This window comes from Mytilus californianus, unplaced genomic scaffold, assembly GCF_021869535.1.
Source record: "Mytilus californianus isolate M0D057914Y unplaced genomic scaffold, xbMytCali1.0.p SCAF_17, whole genome shotgun sequence".
Classification (NCBI taxonomy): Eukaryota; Metazoa; Mollusca; class Bivalvia; order Mytilida; family Mytilidae; genus Mytilus; species Mytilus californianus.
Window position 1 is genome coordinate 12,106,812 of NW_026262659.1, and position 22,575 is coordinate 12,129,386.

At 32.7% G+C, this 22,575-nt stretch overlaps 1 protein-coding gene across 1 annotated transcript in view; it reads left to right on the plus strand.

Annotated features, from left to right (window-relative positions):
• The first annotated feature begins 281 nt into the window (after positions 1-281).
• Positions 282-22,575, plus strand: part of LOC127726393 (beta-sarcoglycan-like) — a 102,095-nt gene continuing 79,801 nt past the window's right edge. Inside the window, exon 1 of the mRNA XM_052233793.1 lies at positions 282-341. Within this exon, the coding sequence (XP_052089753.1) occupies positions 327-341 (15 nt within the window). The 5' untranslated portion in view covers positions 282-326. The remainder of the gene's footprint in view (positions 342-22,575) is intronic.

Below are 22,575 nucleotides of genomic sequence, written 5' to 3' on the forward strand. Positions count from 1 at the left end.
GCGTACATTTCAGTCCATTAATGTAACAATAACACAATGTAACCGTAGACACAAACATTATTGTTACATTCGTAATTAATCGGTTCCTTACCCAACCCTGCATTCCGGCAATTAGTCTCCAATAATTTATTTATTATTGTTACATTTCCATGTAACCGTAGCCAGTGCACACTGGTATGGTTCTCCTATACAGGAGGTTAAATATACAGAGGTAAGGTAAGGTTTCCTGTTATTACGACTGGTTTCTGGTTTGGAAATACCAAATTAAGCGTTAAGTGCTTCGCTACAGGACCAGTCGATTAATTTATAGAAAGATCAAGAAAGAGATGAACCCCTTTGAGGTAAACATTTTCACGTCATTACATTCATTTTCAGCAACCAACGCATATTTTATGTCCGCTTAAACTATTTTTTACCACAATATATTCCCAGCGCGAAATGTAGATAATTTAGGAAATTTATTTATAAAATCAATTTTACGGGGTCGTACAAAATTTGTCAAAAAGCTATGATAATATTGATAAATAGGGATTAAATTCCACAACGGCTTGTCATAATGATCGGAGAGTAAAAGGGGTGCAAGTCAAATTCGCACCTGGTCAATTCGGTATCAATATAAAAAAGTCAAATCGGCACCTAGTCAAATCGGCACCTATTTTTTTCAAAAGTCATTTCGGCATTTGGTTATTTAACTGAGGGGGGGGGTAGGAGGGGTCCTGATCCCGAAATCCCGGGCTTAAAAACATAGAATCCCGATGTCCCGAATTTAAAAAAATTTTAATCCCGACATCCCGAAATTCGAAAAAAGAATTCCCGGATCCCGAAAGTATCAATCCCGACTTCCCGAGCTTAAAGACACCCGACTCCCGGAGTCCCGATAACGGTCCTACCCCCCCCCACCTTAACTGGCACCTAATAATTATTTTTATCTATTTCTTTTTCATGATGATGCTACGAGATGTATAAAAAAATTTTAATTTGATTTTTGTTTTTCTGTTCAATCTTTAAAATTATTAATGAAAGTGAAATAGTGCAAAAATAATTTGCTTGTAGTAGGCAGTTAGTATGGCTTTATTTTGTCAAAGTAAGGAAAGAAACATTGAAGATGAATTATTCACTTGCAAGTGAATAATTCAACCTCATTTAATCTGTATTCATGTGATATTTAATTTAACCCTTAGCCAGAGATGGATGACGCATGAATTATGCGTGTTCAGTTATTAAAAGTTATACAGGTAACATGGGTAAAAAAAGATGATTAACATATATTTTTTACCTATAATATGAAATTAAACCAACATAGAAAAATCCAATCAATTGCACGAGTTTGCTATCTATTTATATCTATATTTATGTTTATATCGCTTACACAATGTATATGACCGTCAGCAGTCTTTTGAGGTGAACTCAATAGATAATAAGATGGCGTCTAGACTAAAATACACCCGAAATGATGATACATATCATGCATATTATCGAGCCCATGCCTTGTAAATTGTTTATTTTAGACTTTATAATTTGGATTCTTCAAAATTGTCAGATTTTGTATAGATAATGCATGGAAAACCTAATTTTGTGTCATAAAACGACAACTACGCCATAGAATTTTGAGATAAAACATGAGAAGATAGCTCCAATAATATGCGCCTGATAAAAAAAAGAAAAAATGGGGTCACCGGACTCCTTTTCTTGCTTCATAATAAAATAGGTTAATTCCTAACACATTCTATTGTAAAAGTTACTTTATCTGAATTATCTCTCCTTACATTTGAGTTGTCTCCCCTTATGTGACAAAGTTGAAAAAAATTGAATCAAACAGAAATATTCTGTTTTTTTGTAAAATACATCTGTAAATATGATAAAACATGTCATTTTCTGTATTAGCTTGAAAAGTCTTACATATGAATCACCTTATACTCTCGAAATTTGCACATTTCATTAAAGATCTAGACCGATTGTTATCTGGTATTTCAAAATCCAAGATGGAGGAAGACACCCAAGCCACCTTAATATATCATGATAGAATGAAAAGTTTCATATTAACAGACATGGGGTACTTGAAATATGTAATTGTAGTTGACTGTAATTTATTACAATTTCTCAAGTAACTGAATGTAATGTGTAATTGAGCATTTTTATAAGCCCGTTTACGGGACATATTATGGTATACCGTTGTCTGTCCGTCCATCGTCAACATGTCGTATACTAACTCAAAAACGCTTTTCCCAATTTGCATGAAACTTTGGTGAATTGTTTATATATCTATTGACGTGAGCTCCCTTTCGATTTTTATAAATTTTAGATTTCATATTTCTGAGTTATATTCATTGAAAAAGGGGGACTTTCAAGTTTTTGGACAATAACTCAAATATGCTTTTAGCAGTTTTCGTGAAACTTGGGTGAATTGTTAATATCTATTGATGTAAGCTCCCTTTTGTATTTTATAAGTTTAAGTATTTAAGCACCGAATAATTTTTTTGCCCATTTTTTGTCTTTTTTTTTTTTTTTTAATATATAGACAGGTTTTTCCAATTATCTGCCTTAGTTTGTGACGCGACTCCTAGGCGTCGTTGTAGTACGATCGCCATTACAACCGTGAAAAAAATGTAAACAAGATATACATCTATTTCCCAGACCGCATATAATTAACATTAACACACGAATGTGAAGCGTACTTGACCTCGGCAAAATTACAAAATAAATAATAAAGTAATTAGATAAAGAATGGGCATTAAAATTATAAGTGTATTGCAGTCCAGGTGTTGTGTCCTTAAAATATAACTCATTTTATTTGATACGTTAATAGAACCGGGACATAATATTTGCGAATACGAATCCCAGGTTACATATCGATTATAATCATAATATTGATTATTATAACACATACATAAATAAAAATAAATTGTCTTGCGGGTCGAATGTGATATATCAGAAAAACCAGGTGCAATTTTATCAAACTCATAGAAATTTCTTAAGTCATGCAAACCTATAATGAGGCAGTCCTAAAATTCAACAATCTTCTAACCCAACGGTCCTATATTCGACAGCGCCTTTTCTCCGGCGCGGGGTTACTTACATCTGAAAAAAATATACCTATAGACATGTACCGTTTGATGATAAACTTTTTCACAGAAACGATTTTTTTTGTTTGTGATTCGACTCACGTATACTGCTCAAAATTGAGTAACGTTTTCGTAATCACTTTTGTCTCTGCATGAATTGCGCTATATGCTATCAGTGCGTCGGGTCATATGTTACAGTAGACTTAACTTTGCGATTTAATTGTGCCGAAGAAGTTTTGAACTTTCACGGCCCATGTTATCATATAGTTATTAGGTGTTCGATTCCAATTTCTTTTCAAAGTGTAGAAAAATTACTTGACATGAAACTACTAGTATGCATAGTATAACATCATGCTCCGGCCCGTGCTGAAAATAAATGAATGTCATTAAACCACAAAAGACACAAACGTGTAAATTAAAAGCAGTGATTAGAATTATGTTTTAAAAGCGTCATTTAGTGTTTTGCCAATTTCCCCCTCCCCACCACCCCAAAACAGAAGTCTCGTATATTTTCATCCTGAATCTGTATTAGACTCCTTTATAAGTCCCCAATATATATAATACAGTGAAATACTGAATTACAGTATTACATTAGGGATGTATATTGGACCATCCGACTAAAGTGAATATATACTTTAAGCACACATTCCTTCATATATGGACCATTAAGACGAGGTTTATAGAGAAGTGCCCTTAATAGTAAGTTTTGCTGTGATTTGTCTATGGATGCAGCTGTTTGTAAAACCTTTAAGTTTTTCAGCAAGAACTGGCACCCAGGAATAAAATAGTTTACTAGCCTTACTTTTCGAAATATGAAAGCGTCGTCCCAAATAACCAAACATCAAACTAAGTGTTAACCTTTAAATCAGTACGATCGAGCATCAGCTGATCTGCAATATCGTAGTTGAAAAGTAAATTGTGTATTTATTCCACTAAAGTACAGAAAACTTAGTTACATAAGATTTGATTTGATTTGATTTTTGGTGTTTTAACGCCACTTTTAAGCACCGCTTTTGGGCTATTTCGTGGCGGCCAGTTTTTATTGGTGGAGGAAGCTGGAGTGCCCGGAGAAAACCACCGACCTTCGATAGGAAAACTGACAATCCTAGTCAATTAAGATTGGAGTCGAGTGCACCCGCACGAGCGGGGTTCGAACTCACAACCTCAGTGTTGACTGGCTAGTGATTACAGTAGTAACTACTTAGACCACTCGGCCCCTAGTTACATAAGACAAGTATACAATAAAGCGTAACTGTCATTCATAATATGTCTATTTATACGCTGACGTGGTTTCCTTATTTTATTCAATTTTGAACTCCTTACTCCTTACTCCTCTGTTAACAATATGTTTGTCTGAGTTAATGTTGTCGGAACGTCTGTCCATTTTGCAGCCTAAAGATAGTCGTCATGTATAAAAAAAAATCGTTTTTTCATACTTGTTTGATTTACACGCATGTAGCCTCGGGGTAGGTTTTTATTATTATTATCTAAAGAAATGTGCAGGAACGGATTTAGGGGGTGCCCAGGTCCCCTTATGAAGCTTCATTCATGGTTAATTCAGACTTTTTACCGCTTCCACTACAAATTGTGTCTTGTTTGGGGACCCGCGGCCCCCTTTCAAAATCCTGGATCCATCTACTGTGTAGATCTTCTATACAAACAGAGGCAGATGCACTGTAGTCATCGGATTAATTTTCATAGATAATTTCGTTTGACGACGTGTCAACATTCGTCTGCCAGTGTAATTTTACTTTCATAAAAAGTTTTATTAAAAAAAAAGCATCGTGTGCAGTCGGCACAACTTGTATAGTTCACATACATTATTTATTGATTTTTTTTTTGCACATCTGAAATTTTCTACAATTATTTGGACAAATATTAACTGCACAAGAAATGCCTCCACCTTTTTTTTATAACTTTCGGCAGTATCCATAGTGAAATGAATAAGAAAATGAAGAAAATACAAATGTAAGCAGAAAATCGATAATGTTTTGATCAATACACGTGCATTATTTTTCACGGTTGTAATGGCGGATTGGTCACGTGAGAGGTTAATGGATGCGCCCATGTTTTCTAGGTCAATTATAGATAAACCCGTCTATATGGAAGATTCTTTATTTTCTATTGAACAAACAAAATAGAAAAAATAATAATTGTAGAAACATGCCATAATTTGTGTTTAAACATGTTAAAAGAAACCATTAGTAAGTCAATGCCTTATACCTTAATCAGCTTGTTACCTACATGTATATTCAGATAGATATTGTTCGACATTGTTTTAACATAATCAACTTTACCGCACATATAGTCAATCAATAAATATAACCTATGACTATTGTTTTATTGGAAACTATATAATGACTGTTTTTACAACAGTTATGTTTGCTTGTTTAACAGGTGTTAAGCCAATTAGAGAGATAATAAAACGTACCTCTAGGTGCATGATTTTTATGGCCCTTATACCCTTGACTGTTAGACATTCAGATTTTTGGAAAAATGACTTTTACTGTTGACCAGACTTCCAAGCCGCTTTCCGAACTCGGTTCCGTATTTTATATACTTATGTACTATACAGAATTTCATTCTTAACCTGTCCATATGTTTATTGGTATTAAATGGTATTTTGAGCTATTCCTTTGGTTTATTTTTCATATTTATACGAGCTTTTGCTTTTATGTGCATGTCTTTACAATCCGTAAAAAAATCAGAATATAAATAGATCCGTTTTGTTATGGTTTTGGACTTTTTACATACCAATGATAACCAATTGCTAGACAAAATAATTCTTGAGAGAATTTCAACCTTTCTTGTCAGCTGAACTTTTAAATCATTAAAAGAAATAATACTCAGAATCATCTTGATATCCATACGAAAGACAATGCTCTTTAATAAGATTTAAGAAGTTTTTAAGAATCAAAAATTAGTAATACTGTTATATCCACGCGGTGCGTATGTATTTTGTTTACAAAGTTATAGCTGCAGACATAGGTCAAATAACGCAGGGACCAGTTCGGCTTTTGCAGAAGTTTTTCTGTCAGCAGAAGAATTTATTTCTTTCTGAATGTTTTCACTTTTTAAAAGAATTAAAAGATGCAGAAACTTTATGAAAGGAGTAGACAGTGCTCAATAAATCATACCAAAAGTATTTAAGGAAAGTTTTACCCTTTCTCTGACAACATGGACAACGTGGTCTTGTCCATTTTGGAAACATCTACGATTATTTCATTACTATTTTAAGTTTACAACTAAACTGTTGAACCTGTATTGTTTTGAGAAAAGCATTCCCGTTGTCCATTACAAGCCCGTATTTTACGATTACTTGTCCTTGCATTGCTATTTTCAAAATCGAATATTGGATAACTACACGAAAAATAAATATAAAATATCGAGATTTGCCATCCATTTTTCAATAACTATTAATTAAACTTTATTTTAAAATCTATTTTTAACAGTGGATGGCTTGGATTAGGAATGGCATTTTAATAATACTTAAAAGACATGTCATTGGTGTAAACAGGAAATGCATAAGGGAGACAATTTTTGTGTAAAATATTTCTGGTGGCAATATTTCAAATATTCATAAAATTACCAAACACAAATTTTAAAGGTGGTTGTAATGTTTGGATTGGCAAACATTTCTATATTGATAATCCACCTTTAATAATAAAAAAAAGACTTCTTAAAAAAAAGATTTCTATCATATTCATCTTGGAATATGATCAAATATATGTTAGCCTCTTTTAAACATATCTTTAATAACATTTCAGTACTTATGGAAAGAGTTATTCCATTTCTTCCTTTCATATTAAAGGATATAGCAATTTTAGTTGCAAAATTGTAATTTGATAGATGTAAATAAAAGTTAATAAATAAAGTTCCAATTTTTATACGACCGCAAAAAAATTTTGCGATCGTATATTGGTATGACGTTGGCGTCGTCGTCGTCGTCTACCGGCGTCATCGTCCGAAGACACATTGGTTTTCGCACTCTAACTTTAGTTTAAGTTAATGGATCTCTATGAAATTTTACCATAAGGTTCAATACCACAAAAGGAAGGTTGGGATTGATTTTGGGGGTTATGGTACCAACAGTTAAGGAATTAGGAGCCAAAAAGGGGCCAAAAATAAGCATTTTTGTAACTTCCAGACATAACTTGTGTGTTAGTGTATGGATCTCTCTGACATTGTACCACAAGGTTCCATATCACAAAGGGAATGCTGGGATTGATTTTTGGGGTAATTACATCAAAATTTTAGGAATTAGGGGCCAAAAAAGGGACAAAAACAAGCATTTTTATATGGACAAATACTTAAGTACAAAACATAATTTAAAGCATTCTAAGGGAGATAAATCAAATTATATCATTTGAATTACCTCCCTTACACTGCTTTTAAATTATGTATAAAGTAATGGTTAATGAACAATTAAGACAATTTAAAACAGTGTAAGGGAGGTAATCCACATACAACGTTTTGATTACTTCCCTTACACTGCTTTTAAATTATGTTTAAAGAAATGCATATTTATAAAGGAAGACCAGTAAAAATATCTGCAAATGTTGCATCTTTTTTTTTTACAAAAAAATCCATATGAAAGATTTGACACCACATTTTAAATTCTATTATAAAATAGATTAAGTTAGCACTATGGTAAATTTAAATGGGTAATTATTTAAAAAAATCTTTTTTATGGGGGGTAAAAAGAAATTGTGGGGGGTAAATTTTTTCTCATTTCAGATTTCAGAAATTAAAAAGAATTATTCTTCAAATATTTTTTTTTTTCAAATTTCAAATATTGAAAAATTTCAAAAAGTAATCTTTAATTGCACAGTATGGCGCATTAGATTTGTAAAATCTTTGACCACATTTATTTATTTGTTATGCCAAATCTGACTGTGTATTTAGATTTTTAATTTTGGGCCCAGTTTTCAAATTGGTCTACATTAAGGTCTAAAATTAAACTTTGTTTGATTTCAACAAAAATTGAATATATGGGGTTCTTTGATATGCCAAATCTAACCATGTATTTAGATTTTTAATTTTGGGCCCAGTTTTCAAATTGGTCTACATTAAGGTCTAAAATTAAACTTTGTTTGATTTCAACAAAAATTGAATATATAGGGTTCTTTGATATGCTGAATCTAACCATGTATTTAGATTTTTTATTTGTGGGCCTGCTATCAAATTGGTTCATATTGAGGTCAAAAGGGTCCAAAATTAAACTTTGTTTTATTTCATCAAAAATTGAATTATTGGGGTTCTTTGATATGCCAAATCTAACCGTGTATTTAGATTTTTAATTTTGGGTCCAGTTTTCAAATTGGTCTACATTAAGGTCCAAAGGGTCCAAAATTAAACTTAGTTTGATTTTAACAAAAATTGAATATATGGGGTTCTTTGATATGCTGAATCTAAACATGTATTTAGATTTTTGATTTCTGGCCTAGTTTTCAAGTTGGTCCAAATTGGGGTCCAAAATTAAACTTTGTTTGATTTCAACAAAAATTGAATATATGGGGTTCTTTGATATGCTGAATCTAACCATGTATTTATATTTTTTATTTGTGGGCCCCGCTATCAAATTGGTTCATATTGAGGTCAAAAGGGTCCAAAATTAAATTTTGTTTTATTTCATCAAAAATTGAATTATTGGGGTTCTTTGATATGCCAAATCTAACCGTGTATTTAGATTATTAATTTTGGGTCCAGTTTTCAAATTGGTCTACATTAAGGTCCAAAGGGTCCAAAATTAAACTTAGTTTGATTTTAACAAAAATTGAATATATATGGGGTTCTTTGATATGCTGAATCTAAACATGTATTTAGATTTTTGATTTTGGGCCCAGTTTTCAAGTTGGTCCAAATTGGAGTCCAAAATTAAACTTTGTTTGATTTCAACAAAAATTGAATATATGGGGTTCTTTGATATGCTGAATCTAACCATGTATTTAGATTTTTTATTTGTGGGCCCCGCTATCAAATTGGTTCATATTGAGGTCAAAAGGGTCCAAAATTAAACTTTGTTTTATTTCATCAAAAATTGAATTATTGGGGTTCTTTGATATGCCAAATCTTACCGTGTATTTAGATTTTTAATTTTGGGTCCCGTTTTTTAAATTGGTCTACATTAAGGTCCAAAGGGTCCAAAATTAAACTTAGTTTGATTTTAACAAAAATTGAATTCTTGGGGTTCTTTGATATGCTGAATCTAAACATGTGTTTAGATTTTTGATTATGGGCCCAGTTTCAAGTTTGTCCAAGTTGGGGTCCAAAATTAAACTTTTTTTGATTTCAACAAAAATTGAATATATGGGGTTCTTTGATATGCTGAATCTAACCATGTATTTTGATTTTTGGGCCCCGTTATCAAATTGGTCCACATTGAGGTCAAAAGGGTCCAAAGTTAAACTTTGTTTGATTTCATCAAAAATTGAATTCTTTGGATTCTTTGATATGCTGAATCTAACCATGTATTTAGATTTTGGATATTGGACCATAATAGGTAAATTAAAAAAATTTAAGTTCTTAGACCACATTCATTCTGTGTCAGAAACCTATGCTGTGTCAAATATTTTATCACAATCCAAATTCAGAGCTGTATCAAGCTTGAATGTTGTGTCCATACTTGCCCCAACTGTTCAGGGTTCGACCTTTGCGGTCGTATCAAGCTGCGCCCAGCGGAGCATTTTATTGTCATTGAAAACCTTCTTTAAATAAGTGTCAGTAAATTATGAAGCTGTGAAGGATATATAACTAGTTTATAAGTCAAACAACTAAAAGTGAGAAAAAAATATACCCACTGCGCTACATTTGGGGATGGGTGGTCATGGTGGTAATGAAATCAAATTATTTAAGTTATCTAAGCATTTAAATTTTTAAATGTTTAATAATAAAAATGTCACTTATTTGCATTTCTGTTAATGCACATGGCACATGTATAAAAAATGCAGGTCTTTGTCTATTTAATATAATATAACCAACATGGTAGTTGTAAATAAATGTGACATCAAATTGCAAAAACAACACTTAAGGTGATATCGAATCAATCTAATATCGCACGCTTACCACAGTGCTATAAAAAAATCCTGGGGAGAACACTGGATTTTATTGCTAACAGAGTTATGTAATACACCTTGCCTAAGAAATAGGTCTAGCTAGGTCCTTATAAAAAATGAGGCTATAATGATGTAAAATTACCATATTTACATTACAGCTGCATTTTTTGCATTTGATATATATCTTATATGTACATGTACATAGAGAACAACAGATTAAATGCACATGGGTTTAATTACCACCCTAGGCATTAATATTAATAGGTGGCAGCAAATAGGGCAGATGGGCCTATATATGTGGTGTCCCCACATCTACTCTGTTGTTCCTAAGTCTCAAAATTCTGCTCGCTCTGGCTAAGTCCTCAACATCTTTCTTTTTCTAAGTATAGATCAGCAGCTCCTCTAAGGATTAGTAATGGAGCACTTTATATATAGTCCAGTGGCTCAGTTCTGTCTTTTTTGTCTCTCTTATTTTCTTATTTATTTTCTTATTATTATATTTCTTATATTTTCTTGTAAGCCACCCAGCCACAACTCCTCTTTTTCCTATGGTACCTGAAAACAATGAACCGGTTTTGTGCATTGTTGAGGTCTGAAAGTGACTTATAACTGCCAACAGCCACATTATTTGGACTCTGGTGGATAGTTATCAGACTGTTATCTCATTGGCAATCATACCACATCTCCTTAATTTAGTATGGGTTAATTATTTGAAATAAATGACTACCAAACATTAAATCATTTGAAGAAAAATAATTTTGCAATAATTTATGTTGTCATTTTAAGATTTCAGTTTACATATATATATATATATATATATCAGCAATAAAATTAAGTTGTATAAATGTTGTCACTATGTTTGTAATTGTCAAACTAGTATAACAATACTATTGTCTAAATCTACAGAAATTGGTCATGTTTAGGTAACAGAAATAACAATGTAACTATGCAGGGTCCGACACTTACGGTTGTCCGATTGCCCGGGGCAAGTTAATGCCATATTCGGACAAGTAAAAACATCATCTTGGTTGTCTGATCGGGCAAGTGAAAAAAAAAGTGTTATATGATTAAAATTCCACAATATCAATAGTGTCTGTTGTTTTGTCCATAGATTACTCAGTGAAAACACCTCACGGTCGAGTAAAGTGATCTTAACCCCCCTTCAATGAGTGTATTTCGTCATTTGTTCGCACTGAATTCCCCATTTTACCAAAAATAGATTACGTTTAAAAATATTGGCCAATCAGGTCGCTGCAGCGTTACTTCGTCATTATCGTTATCAATCGGGACACCACTCGGGCGTTTCCGCGGCACGTGTTATTCCCACCGACCAATGGAAACCGAAGGTCTATTTCGTTGTTCTAACTTTAGAATTTGACATCGGATGTGTATTTCCCTAAGATGGAAAAAAGTAAAAGCTTGAAAGAGAAAATGAAATTAAACTTAAGGTAGATGGGGTGTCTAAATTATAATCCATAGATTTTTTTAATAATTTGACAAAATGTAGTTTATATCATGCTTTTTAAAAAAAAATAATAAAAAGAATGGGTCACGGGGCTTATTTTCACGCTACAGGTTGTGCAAAATTGACAGATTTTGTATAGATTATGCATGGAAAACCCAATTTTCTGCCATAAAACGAAAAATACACCATAGAATTTTGAGATAATATAAGAGAAGATAGCTCTAATAGTATGCTTTCAGATAAATAAAAGAAAAAATGGGGTCACGGGACCCGTTTTCTTGCTTCATAATAAAATAGGTAAATTCAAAACACATTCTATTGTAAAAGTAACTTTATCTGAATTATCTGCCCTTACATTTGAGTTGCCTCCCCTTATGTGGCAAAGTTGGAAAAAAATAGAATCAAGCAAAAGTATTCTGGTTTTTTGTAAAATACAATTATAGATATGATAAAATATGTCATTTTCTATATTGAATTTAAAATTCTTACACATGAATTACCTACTATTCTCAAAATTTGCACCTTTTATTAAAGATCTAGACCGATTGTTTTCTGGTATTTCAAAATACAAGATGGAGGAAGACACCCTATCTACCTTAAATAACAAATTTGTCAGTTGTCAGTTTATCAAGAAGGGTTTTTGAAATGACATTTCTTAGATAAATTATTATGAAATAAGTATCTCTATGTAAATGATCCAATTCCCATATATTCGTCGATCTTTTCCCTCCCTCCTCGGCTCATATATGCCTCATAGTATCTCAGTGTAGTCTAGTTGCTGCCATCATGGCAGAACAATCAACCCTGGCAAGTTTTTTCAGTGGAATTCCTTGAAAAAGGAAATCTGACTCCCAGTTCGAGTCAAAAGCTAAATATGAACAAAAAAGGAAGCCAAGTGTGTTCATTGAGTCTTGGAAAAAGGAGTTTGATGGTATTGACAGCTGGGATTCTGGAAATATTATTGACTTCTCAATTCATCAATATTCATACTCCATAATCAATTTACACCCCATGTACATGATAACTATATTTTATCTGCATGTACTACATTACAACCACAAAAATAGCATGTAAAAGTTTGGGCATGTAGATTTCACTTTCGGACAAGTAAAAGTAATAGGGCACTTGCCCAACTGGACAAGTTGGTATAAAAGTTAATGTCGAACCCTGCTATGTCACCTGTAACTTATCTCTTGAATAAGGACTATGTGGAGTATAAGAGCTAGCTTACTACAGGCTCTTCATAATCATTTTGTTAAATAATTCTACAAAGAAGGGAAACAAATTCACATATTACTTTGAATATTGTAGATTGTTCAGGTAGTCTTGAGCTATTTCTTTGTACAGCAGAACAACTAGAAGAACTTTATCTTCACTTCACACATATATATATATCTTGACAAACAAATAAAAAAGCTATAGACATTGAAAACAATTCATATCTATTCTACTGTCAGTCACCCTACCTACCATGAACTGAAACGTCTCCTAAGATTCAGAAGGTAAATTATGTGAAAATCAAGACTTGCATCAAAAATATCCCAATATGAGAGACAATGGCATCATTTTTCCTTAGAGCTTTCAGCTTTTTGATTTACTTATACAAGTAGAAAAGTCAAATTATCTTCTTTTCTAGAATTTCTCAGGACTTCTTTGCTCCAATAGAAATTTTAATTGTCTGTCCATTGCAGGTGTCTTTACTAATCATTTAAGGTCAAGTTACAGTAAATGGGCTAAGTCTCAGATTTCAGTAAAAGTTTGCATGCAACTCTGGCTCGATGAACTACAACTGAAAATCGAAAAAATAATGCATTTATCTCATTTATGATTTGAAATATTACTGATTGAATTCTTTCAAAATGGGTGAACATTTGTATAGAAAGCACATAAAATCGGCGAAAAAAACCTTCTAAAATTTGTCTTAAAATAATCAAATCTCTGATTTCTACTCCATAGATTTTTCTTAAAAAACTATATGTTGTTGATACATAAATTTCCGTTTTAATGATACAAAATAAAGATAGGGTCACCAACTTCGTTTTTGTCTCGCTTGACGGAGTCAAAAAGCGAGACATAGGTATGCTGTTTCTGGTGGCGGCGTCAGCAATGTATTAGTTTGTGATTAGGTCTAGTTTGTGGTGAACCACAAGTTGTAGGTCAATCATACTTGGTATACAGTTGTATAGCATTGGCCCATTTCATTTCCATGGAGATTATTTGGCCCTGCCCCCTCAGTCATGGTCTATTGACTTTGAAACTTTTGCTTATTTTACATGTATTAGTTTGTGATTAGGTCAGTTTATGAGGAACCATTAGTGGTAGTTCAATGATATTTGGTATGCAATTGTATAAGCATTGACATATCTCATTTCCATGGAGATTATTTGGCTCAGCCCCCTTAGTCATGGTCTATTGACTTTGAAAATTTTGCTTAGTTAACATGTATTAGTTTGTGATAAGGTCAGTTTTAGGGGAACCATTAGTTGTAGGCCAATGTTAATTGGTATTCAGTTCATCTCATTTCAATAGAGAATATTTGGCCCCATCCCCTCAGTCATGGCCTCTTGACTTTGAAACTTTTGCTTAGTTTGCATGTATTAGTTTGTGATAAGATCAGTTTAAGATGAACTGCTAATGTTAAGTCAATGATATTTGGTATGCAAATTTATTGGCATTTGTAAGTATTGTTTCCATGGAGATTATATAGCTCCACCCCTTCTTCATGGTTCATTGACTTTGAAACTTTTACATAGTTTACAAGTTAATGTTTGTGTTTAGGTTTGTTTAAAGGGAACAACGTTAACTTATAATTAGTCAATGATATTTGGTATGCAGTTGTATTAGCATTGGCCCATCTCATTTACATGGAGATGGTTTAGCCATGTACATTTTGTACCTCAGTCATGGTTCATTGACTTTGAATATAAGCCTAACTTGTTAAGAATGCCATTTTAATTTCAACATTGACGGAGTCAAAAAGCGAGACATAGGTATGCTGTTTCCGGAGGCGTCAACAATGTATTAGTTTGTGATTAGGTCTAGTTTGTGGTGAACCACGAGTTGTAGGTCAATCATATTTGGTATACAGTTGTATAGCATTGGCACATCTCATTTCCATGGAGATTATTTGGCCCTGCCCCCTCAGTCAAGGTCTATTGACTTTAATTTTTTTGCTTATTTTACATGTATTAGTTTGTGATTAGGTCAGTTTATGAGGAACCATTAGTGGTAGGTCAATGATATTTGGTATGCAATTGTATAAGCATTGGCATATCTCATTTCCATGGAGATTATTTGGCTCAGCCCCCTTAGTCATGGTCTATTGACTATGAAAATTTTGCTTAGTTAACATGTATTAGTTTGTGATTAGGTCAGTTCAAGGGGAACCATTAGTGGTAGGCCAATGTTAATTGGTATTCAGTTGTATAAGCATTAGCACATCTCATTTCAATGGAGAATATTTGGCCCCATCCCCTCAGTCATGGCCTATTGACTTTGAAACGTTTGCCTAGTTTACATGTATTAGTTTGTGATAATATCAGTTTAAGATTTACTGCTAATGTTAAGTCAATGATAGTTAATTTGGTTTGCAAATTTATTTTCATTTGTAAGTATTGTTTCAATGGAGATTATATAGCTCCACCCCCTCTTCATGGTTCATTGACTTTGAAACTTTTACATAGTTTACAAGTTAATGTTTGTGTTTAGGTTTGTTTAAAGGGAACAACGTTAACTTATAATAAGTCAATGATATTTGGTATGCAGTTGTATTAGAATTGGCGCATCTCATTTACATGGAGATGGTTTAGCCATGTACATTTTGTACCTCAGTCATGGTTCATTGACTTTGAATATAAGCCTAACTTGTTAAGAATGCCATTTTAATTTCAACATTGACGGAGTCAAAAAGCGAGACATAGGTATGCTGTTTCCGGAGGCGTCAACAATGTATTAGTTTGTGATTAGGTCTAGTTTGTGGTGAACCACAAGTTGTAGGTCAATCATATTTGGTATACAGTTGTATAGCATTGGCACATCTCATTTCCATGGAGATTATTTGGCCCTGCCCCCTCAGTCAAGGTCTATTGACTTTAAAACTTTTGCTTATTTTACATGTATTAGTTTGTGATTAGGTCAGTTTATGAGGAACCATTAGTGGTAGGTCAATGATATTTGGTATGCAATTGTATAAGCATTGGCATATCTCATTTCCATGGAGATTATTTGGCTCTGCCCCCTTAGTCATGGTCTATTGACTATGAAAATTTTGCTTAGTTAACATGTATTAGTTTGTGATTAGGTCAGTTCAAGGGGAACCATTAGTTGTAGGCCAATGTTAATTGGTATTCAGTTGTATAAGCATTAGCACATCTCATTTAAATGGAGAATATTTGGCCCACTCCCCTCAGTCATGGCCTATTGACTTTGAAACTTTTGCTTAGTTTACATGTATTAGTTTGTGATAATATCAGTTTAAGATGAACTGCTAATGTTAAGTCAATGATATTTGGTATGCAAATTTATTGGCATTTGTAAGTATCGTTTCCATGGAGATTATATAGCTCCACCCCCTCTTCATGGTTCATTGACTTTGAAACTTTTACATAGTTTACAAGTTAAAGTTTGTGCTTAGGTTTGTTTAATTGGAACAACTTATAATAAGTCAATGATATTTGGTATGCAGTTGTATTAGCATTGGCGCATCTCATTTACATGGAGATGGTTTAGCCATGTACCTCAGTCATGGTTCATTGACCTTGAATATTAGCCTAACTTGTTAAGTATTGCCATTTTAATTTCAACATTTGCATAATCAAAATTACAAAAAAGCGAGACATATCTCTGTGATAACAGTTTATTACGGTATACATTGTACATCATTCAAAGTTGTGTTCTTTGTGAAAAAATCCCACAAAACGTCAAAGTAATCGTAATGTCATCAAGTTGCAGGCCGTAATATGTGGATTTTTGACTTTTTCACTACCAACAAGGTAACAAATTGATTATTAGACAAAAAACGAAGTTGGTGACCATATGATAATTTTATATCATTAAAACAGAAATTTATGTGTCAACAACGTATAGTTTTTAAAGTAAAATCTATGGAGTAGAAATTAGAGATTTGATGATTTTCAGATAAAAATTTTAGAAGTTTGTTTGCCGATTTTATGTGCTTTCTATACAAATGTTCACCCATATTGAAAGAAATCAATCTGTAATATTTCAGATAATAAAAGAGATAAATGCATTATTTTTTCGATTTTCAATTGTAGTTCAACGAGCCATGGTCGTATGCAAAATTTTAGCAAAATCTGCGACATGGCCCATTTACTATTACTTGACCTTAAGTGTATATTCATGGACAATGAAAATCTCATTTGTCTGTTATCATGGTTATCTTCAAAACACTGCTCATTTTCAAGCCTCCAAGGGGCAATTTTTGAAGGCCTTGCACAATTACTAAAGATCTTTGCACGATTAGTTTCTTTGTTGAATTAATGAGATGAAACATTGAACATGTTGAACTCTAATTATAAATTATGAGCTAACCAGAGAAAAATTGTTTAAGGCATGTTTTAACACCCCAAAACTCTAGAATTTTAGAGATAGTAAAAACAAGTTGCTTTCTTTAAAAAAAGAAAAGCAATATGTGAACCTAAGACCGCTGACTGCCGGGTCACCAAAAGATTGTTGCTGAATTTGTGTTTGCTTTTGAATTGAAATAATTGACTGTGAATAGAAGAAGCCAGTTGAAAGTATATATTTACAGCTACTATTTGAATATACATTTTAAAGCTTGACTATTTTATTTATTACTTGGGAATGTACATAATTTTTCCGATGATAACCCTTTTGCAAATCCCAATTTCTACAAACCGGATGACTTATGCAAATTGCACAAACCAATCGCAATATAAATTTATGCATTCAGTTTGGTTTATAATCTGGAATTCTGGATGCATTTATTTTATCTATCATATCTTTGTATTTTGTTTCCTGCATGGATGCCTTCATATTCTCAACTCGTTATTGAAGCTGTCTGTAATCATGATAGGTGTTGTATAGATAAATTTAAAGTCCAATTTCCATGTGCGGTGCAATTGATTGGGACCTCTTATAAAGAGACTTATTTTGGTTTCATAAAACATCTCAAATTTTAAGGATTTCCTGATTTTACTAAAATCAATTCAAATATTCTACAGGGAAACTTGGTTTTGCCGAAGAATATCTGAATTCAGAAGTTTTATGAATACCTGTACATACTTTCAAAATAACCAATTTATATGAAAAGGTATGTAGATATAAAAAGATACCAGAATTAAAATAATGTATGCCAGACGCGAGTTAAATCTACAAAAAAGCATCAGTGACGCTCGAATGAAAAAAGTTAAAAGGCCAAATAAATTACAAAGTTAAGGAATCTATTCCTTGGGTAGACAATCCTTAGCTTTTCGAAAAGGTCAAAGTGACTCAAAAAAGAAACCAAAGGGAAACAACTAGAGGTCAGAATACCGTTAGTAATGATGACAGTGCTTGAAAGTCACATGTCAAACTCTTACTGCTGTGTCCTGAATTTAGACAAGAAAAACGAAAATGCGCTTTCACGAGTAAAATTAATATTATTGCATGCACGCGGTATTTTAGCGCACGAAATAGTAAATAGATAGCATACGCACTGATACTCAGGAAAAGAATACACATTTGAGTCATCACATATATTAATCTAATAGTTGAAGTCGAATGTCAAACTTCCTGCCTCAAGTGTTTTGACCCCGGATTCATTGACATTTTATCCGGAATTTTTGAGAATGCAAACCAATAGTGTGCGTTTGAAATGTGACCTATAATATGAATGAATCAAGACGTGTAGGATAGTTGGTCAACACAGTGAATACAATTTTCAAAACCGTACCATAGTACAAATATATAGATGCTATAAGGTTAAACTATAAAGCAAACAAACAAAAATAGAACTGAAATTTTATCATGAACATACGTTCCTATTAGTAATTTTTTCCGAAAATTTTGAATATATATAATATCAATAAACACAATTGTCAAGTATTTACGGATGGACATTTTATTTATCAAATGAATCTATTTTTAACCCAATTTTCGAAGGAAATATCGGTTATTAAAATGGTGATGTACGGCTGGTGGCTGGGCGGGCCTACGGGCGGCTGCCAAACAGTGTCAGCACAATAACATGAAAACGCTTGAACAAATTTTTTTCAAATTTAAATATGTTGTTTCCTGGGACTTAAAGAAGGTCAAGTTCAATTTTCAAGATATTAGTATATCTCCTTTGTGAGTTATCGCCATTTTTAATATCCAAAAGTGGAATTTTTAAATATTTTACTCTTGTTATCTTTTTTATGACTAAGCATAATGTCTTGTCTCACAATAGACATTGGAGTAAAAGATTTATTTGAAAATTATCTATTTCCTAAGTGGTAATGATTATAAGCTATATTATTAGACATTTTGAAGTTAATTACATTATTAATTATTAATTAGATCTGGGTTATATCTTAGCATATAATATCATTGGAGTGACAGATTTATTTGAAAATTTTCTGTTTTCTGATAAGATCTGTAGGACTGTATATATAAAGTTTGAAATTTACTAGTAGGACTGTATGAATGAAATTTGAAATTTACTGTTCATTATTAGACATTTTGTAGATAATTAAGTCTCCCTAAACCATATATATTCTTACCCCCACCCCCTTTCAATTTGAGAATGTGCTTTTATCTTGTAAACGGTTGAGATCCCCACCCCTAAACCATATATATTCTTGTATGGGACAATAAAACAAATCAAATGAAATATTTAGGGAGTCCCTGGGTTCACCCCCACCCCCCTACTTTTTGAAAATTGTAAATTGTCAAGATCCCAACCCTGAAACCATATATATTCTTGTATGTGACAACAAAACAAATCAAATGAAATAAAAGGTGAGTCCCCTGGGGTCACCCCCACCCCCTCCTGTTTGAGAACTTGTAAACGGTCGAGATCCCCACCCCTAAACCATATATATTCTTGTACAGGAGAATAACACAAATTAAATGAAATATAGGGGAAGTCCATGGGGGTCACCCCCACCCCCTTCTTTTTGAAAACTTGTAAACGGTCAAGATCCCCACCCGGAAACCATATATATTGTTGTATGGGACAATAAAACAAATTTAATGAAATAAAAGCAAGTCCCCTGGGGTCACCCCTCCCCATCCTGTTTAAGAACTTGTAAACCATCGAGATCCCCACCCCTAAACCATATATATTCTTGAATGGGACAATAAAACAAATCAAATGATATATAGGGGAAGTCCATGGGGGTCACCCCCCTTTCTTTTTGATAACTTGTAAACAGTTGAGATCCCCACCCCTAAACAATATATATTCTTGAATGGGACATTAAAACAAATCAAATGTAATTGAGGGGGAGTCCCCTGGGGTCACCCCCACCCCCCTTTTTTTTGAAAACTTGTAAACTGTCAAAATCTTCACCCCAAAACCATATATATTCTTGTATGGGACAATAAAACATATCAAATGAAATACAAGGCGAGTCCCCTGGGGCACCCCGACCCCCTCCTGTTTAAGAACTTGTAAACGGTCGAGATCCCCACCCCTAAACCATATATATTCTTGTATGCAATAAAACAAATCAAATAAAATATAGGGAAAGTCCATGGGGGTCACCCCCACCCCCCTTCTTTTTGATAACTTGTAAACGGTCTAGATCCCCACCCCTAAACCATATATATTCTTGAATGGGACAATAAAACAAATCAAATGAAATTAAGGGGAAATCCCCTGGGGTAACCCCCACCCCCTTCTTTTTGAAAACTTGTAAACGGTCAAGATCCCCATGCGGAAACCATATATATTCTTGTATGGGACCATAAAACAAATCAAATGAAATATAAGGCGAGTCCCCTGGGGTCACCCCCACCCCCTCCTGTTTAAGAACTTGTAAACGGTCAAGATCCCTACCCCTAAACCATATATATTCTTGTACAGGATAAAAAAACAAATCATATGGAATAAAGGGAGAGTCCCCTTGGGATCACCCCCCCTTTTGAGAACTTGTAAACGGTTGAGATCTCCACCCCTAAACCATATAAATTCCTGTTCGTAATTTCAAGAAGATTTGAATGACATACAGGGTCAATCCATAGGCGTCACTAATGCATATCATAAACCAATTTGTACTGGACATTGCCCAATGTCAAGTGACAATGGGAATGACGAATTATTGGAGCTTTGTTTGGGAGACCTCGTAACAGCATTCTGTTACAATTATTTCTTGTTACTGATAAGTTTTATAGATTTTGAAATGACATTGTATTAATGATAAATCAAATTTTGGATTTTTTTCTTCATTTCTTTGGTAAATTGTTTGTAGCATTTTGTGGCAAGTTTGTTTGTTATTCTGTAAAAACTAATTTTCTGAATGCTATATATATATTTTTTTTTGATGAAGTAAACTCCTTTAAAAACTAAGCTTATATTGTCTATTAATAAACATATATTTAGATTTCTGATTTTGGGCCCAGTTTTCAAGTTGGTCCAAATTGGGGTCCAAAATTAAACTGTGTTTGATTTCAACATAAATCGAATATATATAGGGTTCTTTGAAATGCTTAATCTAAACCTGTATTTATTTTCATTATTAATAAGATAATACCACATTGAGGTCCAAAGGGTCCTAAATTACACTTTTGATTAATTTCATCAAAAAATTGAATTTTTTGGTTCTTTGATACGCTGATTCTAGCGATGTTTGAGTGTTAAATCATATCTAATTTTAGAGAACTTAGTCATCACTGGTTGTTGTTATTATATTATTGATTATAATTTGAAAAATTGCATCATATCTTATTTTAGAGAACTATTTATCCAGTTTGATTTATTTCCCTTTGCACAGAAAATATTATGGATAAAATTAACCTGTGTTTCATTTCAACATAAATTAAATATATATAGGGTTCTTTCAAATGCTGAATCTAAACCTGTATTTAAATATTAGATTTTTGGGCCAAGTTTTCAAGTTGGTCCAAATCAGGGTCCAAAATTAAACTTTGTTTGATTCAACAAAAAAAATATTTATGGGGTTCTTTGAAATGCTGAATCTAACCATGTATTGAGAGATTTTGGATTGTGGGCTCCTTTATCAAATTGGTCCACATTGAGGTCCAAAGGGTCTTAAATTAATCTTTTGTCTGATTTCATCAATAATTGAATTCTTGGGGTTCTTTGATATGCTGATTCTAATATGTACTTAGATTTTTGATATTGGACCATAATAGGTATTTAAATGTCCAATTTCAAGTATTTCAGTTCTTAAACCACATTCATTTTGTGTCACAAACCTATGCTGTGTCAAATATTCAATCACAATCCAAATTCAGAGCTGTTTTAAGCTTAAATGTAGTGTCCATACTTGCTCAACTGTTCAGGGTTCGACCTCTGCAGGAAAATCCGGTTTGCTGTCACTCTGACAGCCTCTTGTTAAATTCTAACATTCCACTATATGTATATATTACTATACAAAATATAAGCAAAGACTTATAAATCCATACTAAAACAGTATAAAATAATTAACATTATCATGATTATGATAGTAATTAAATTTTGTAATGATTGTAAATTATCATTACGTTTTTTTGTGAGCTGCAAGGATTTAAAATCTTTGTGAATTGAAAACACACACATATTTTTATTCACGAAAGTGTAAAATTTAAATATTTAATTAATTTATCTTACTTTCCGTTTTATGGATATATTACAATACAAAAAATTAAATAACAATTACTTATAAAACCTTACTAAAACGGTATGAAATAATTAACGTAGAAATATAATGATAATTGTTTATCAACATTTTTTTTGTAGGATGCAAGGAGTTATTCAAATTTAATTATTATGTTTCATTAACAAATGAATATTTAAAAATACCAAAGCAGAGTATCTTGTCATATAAAA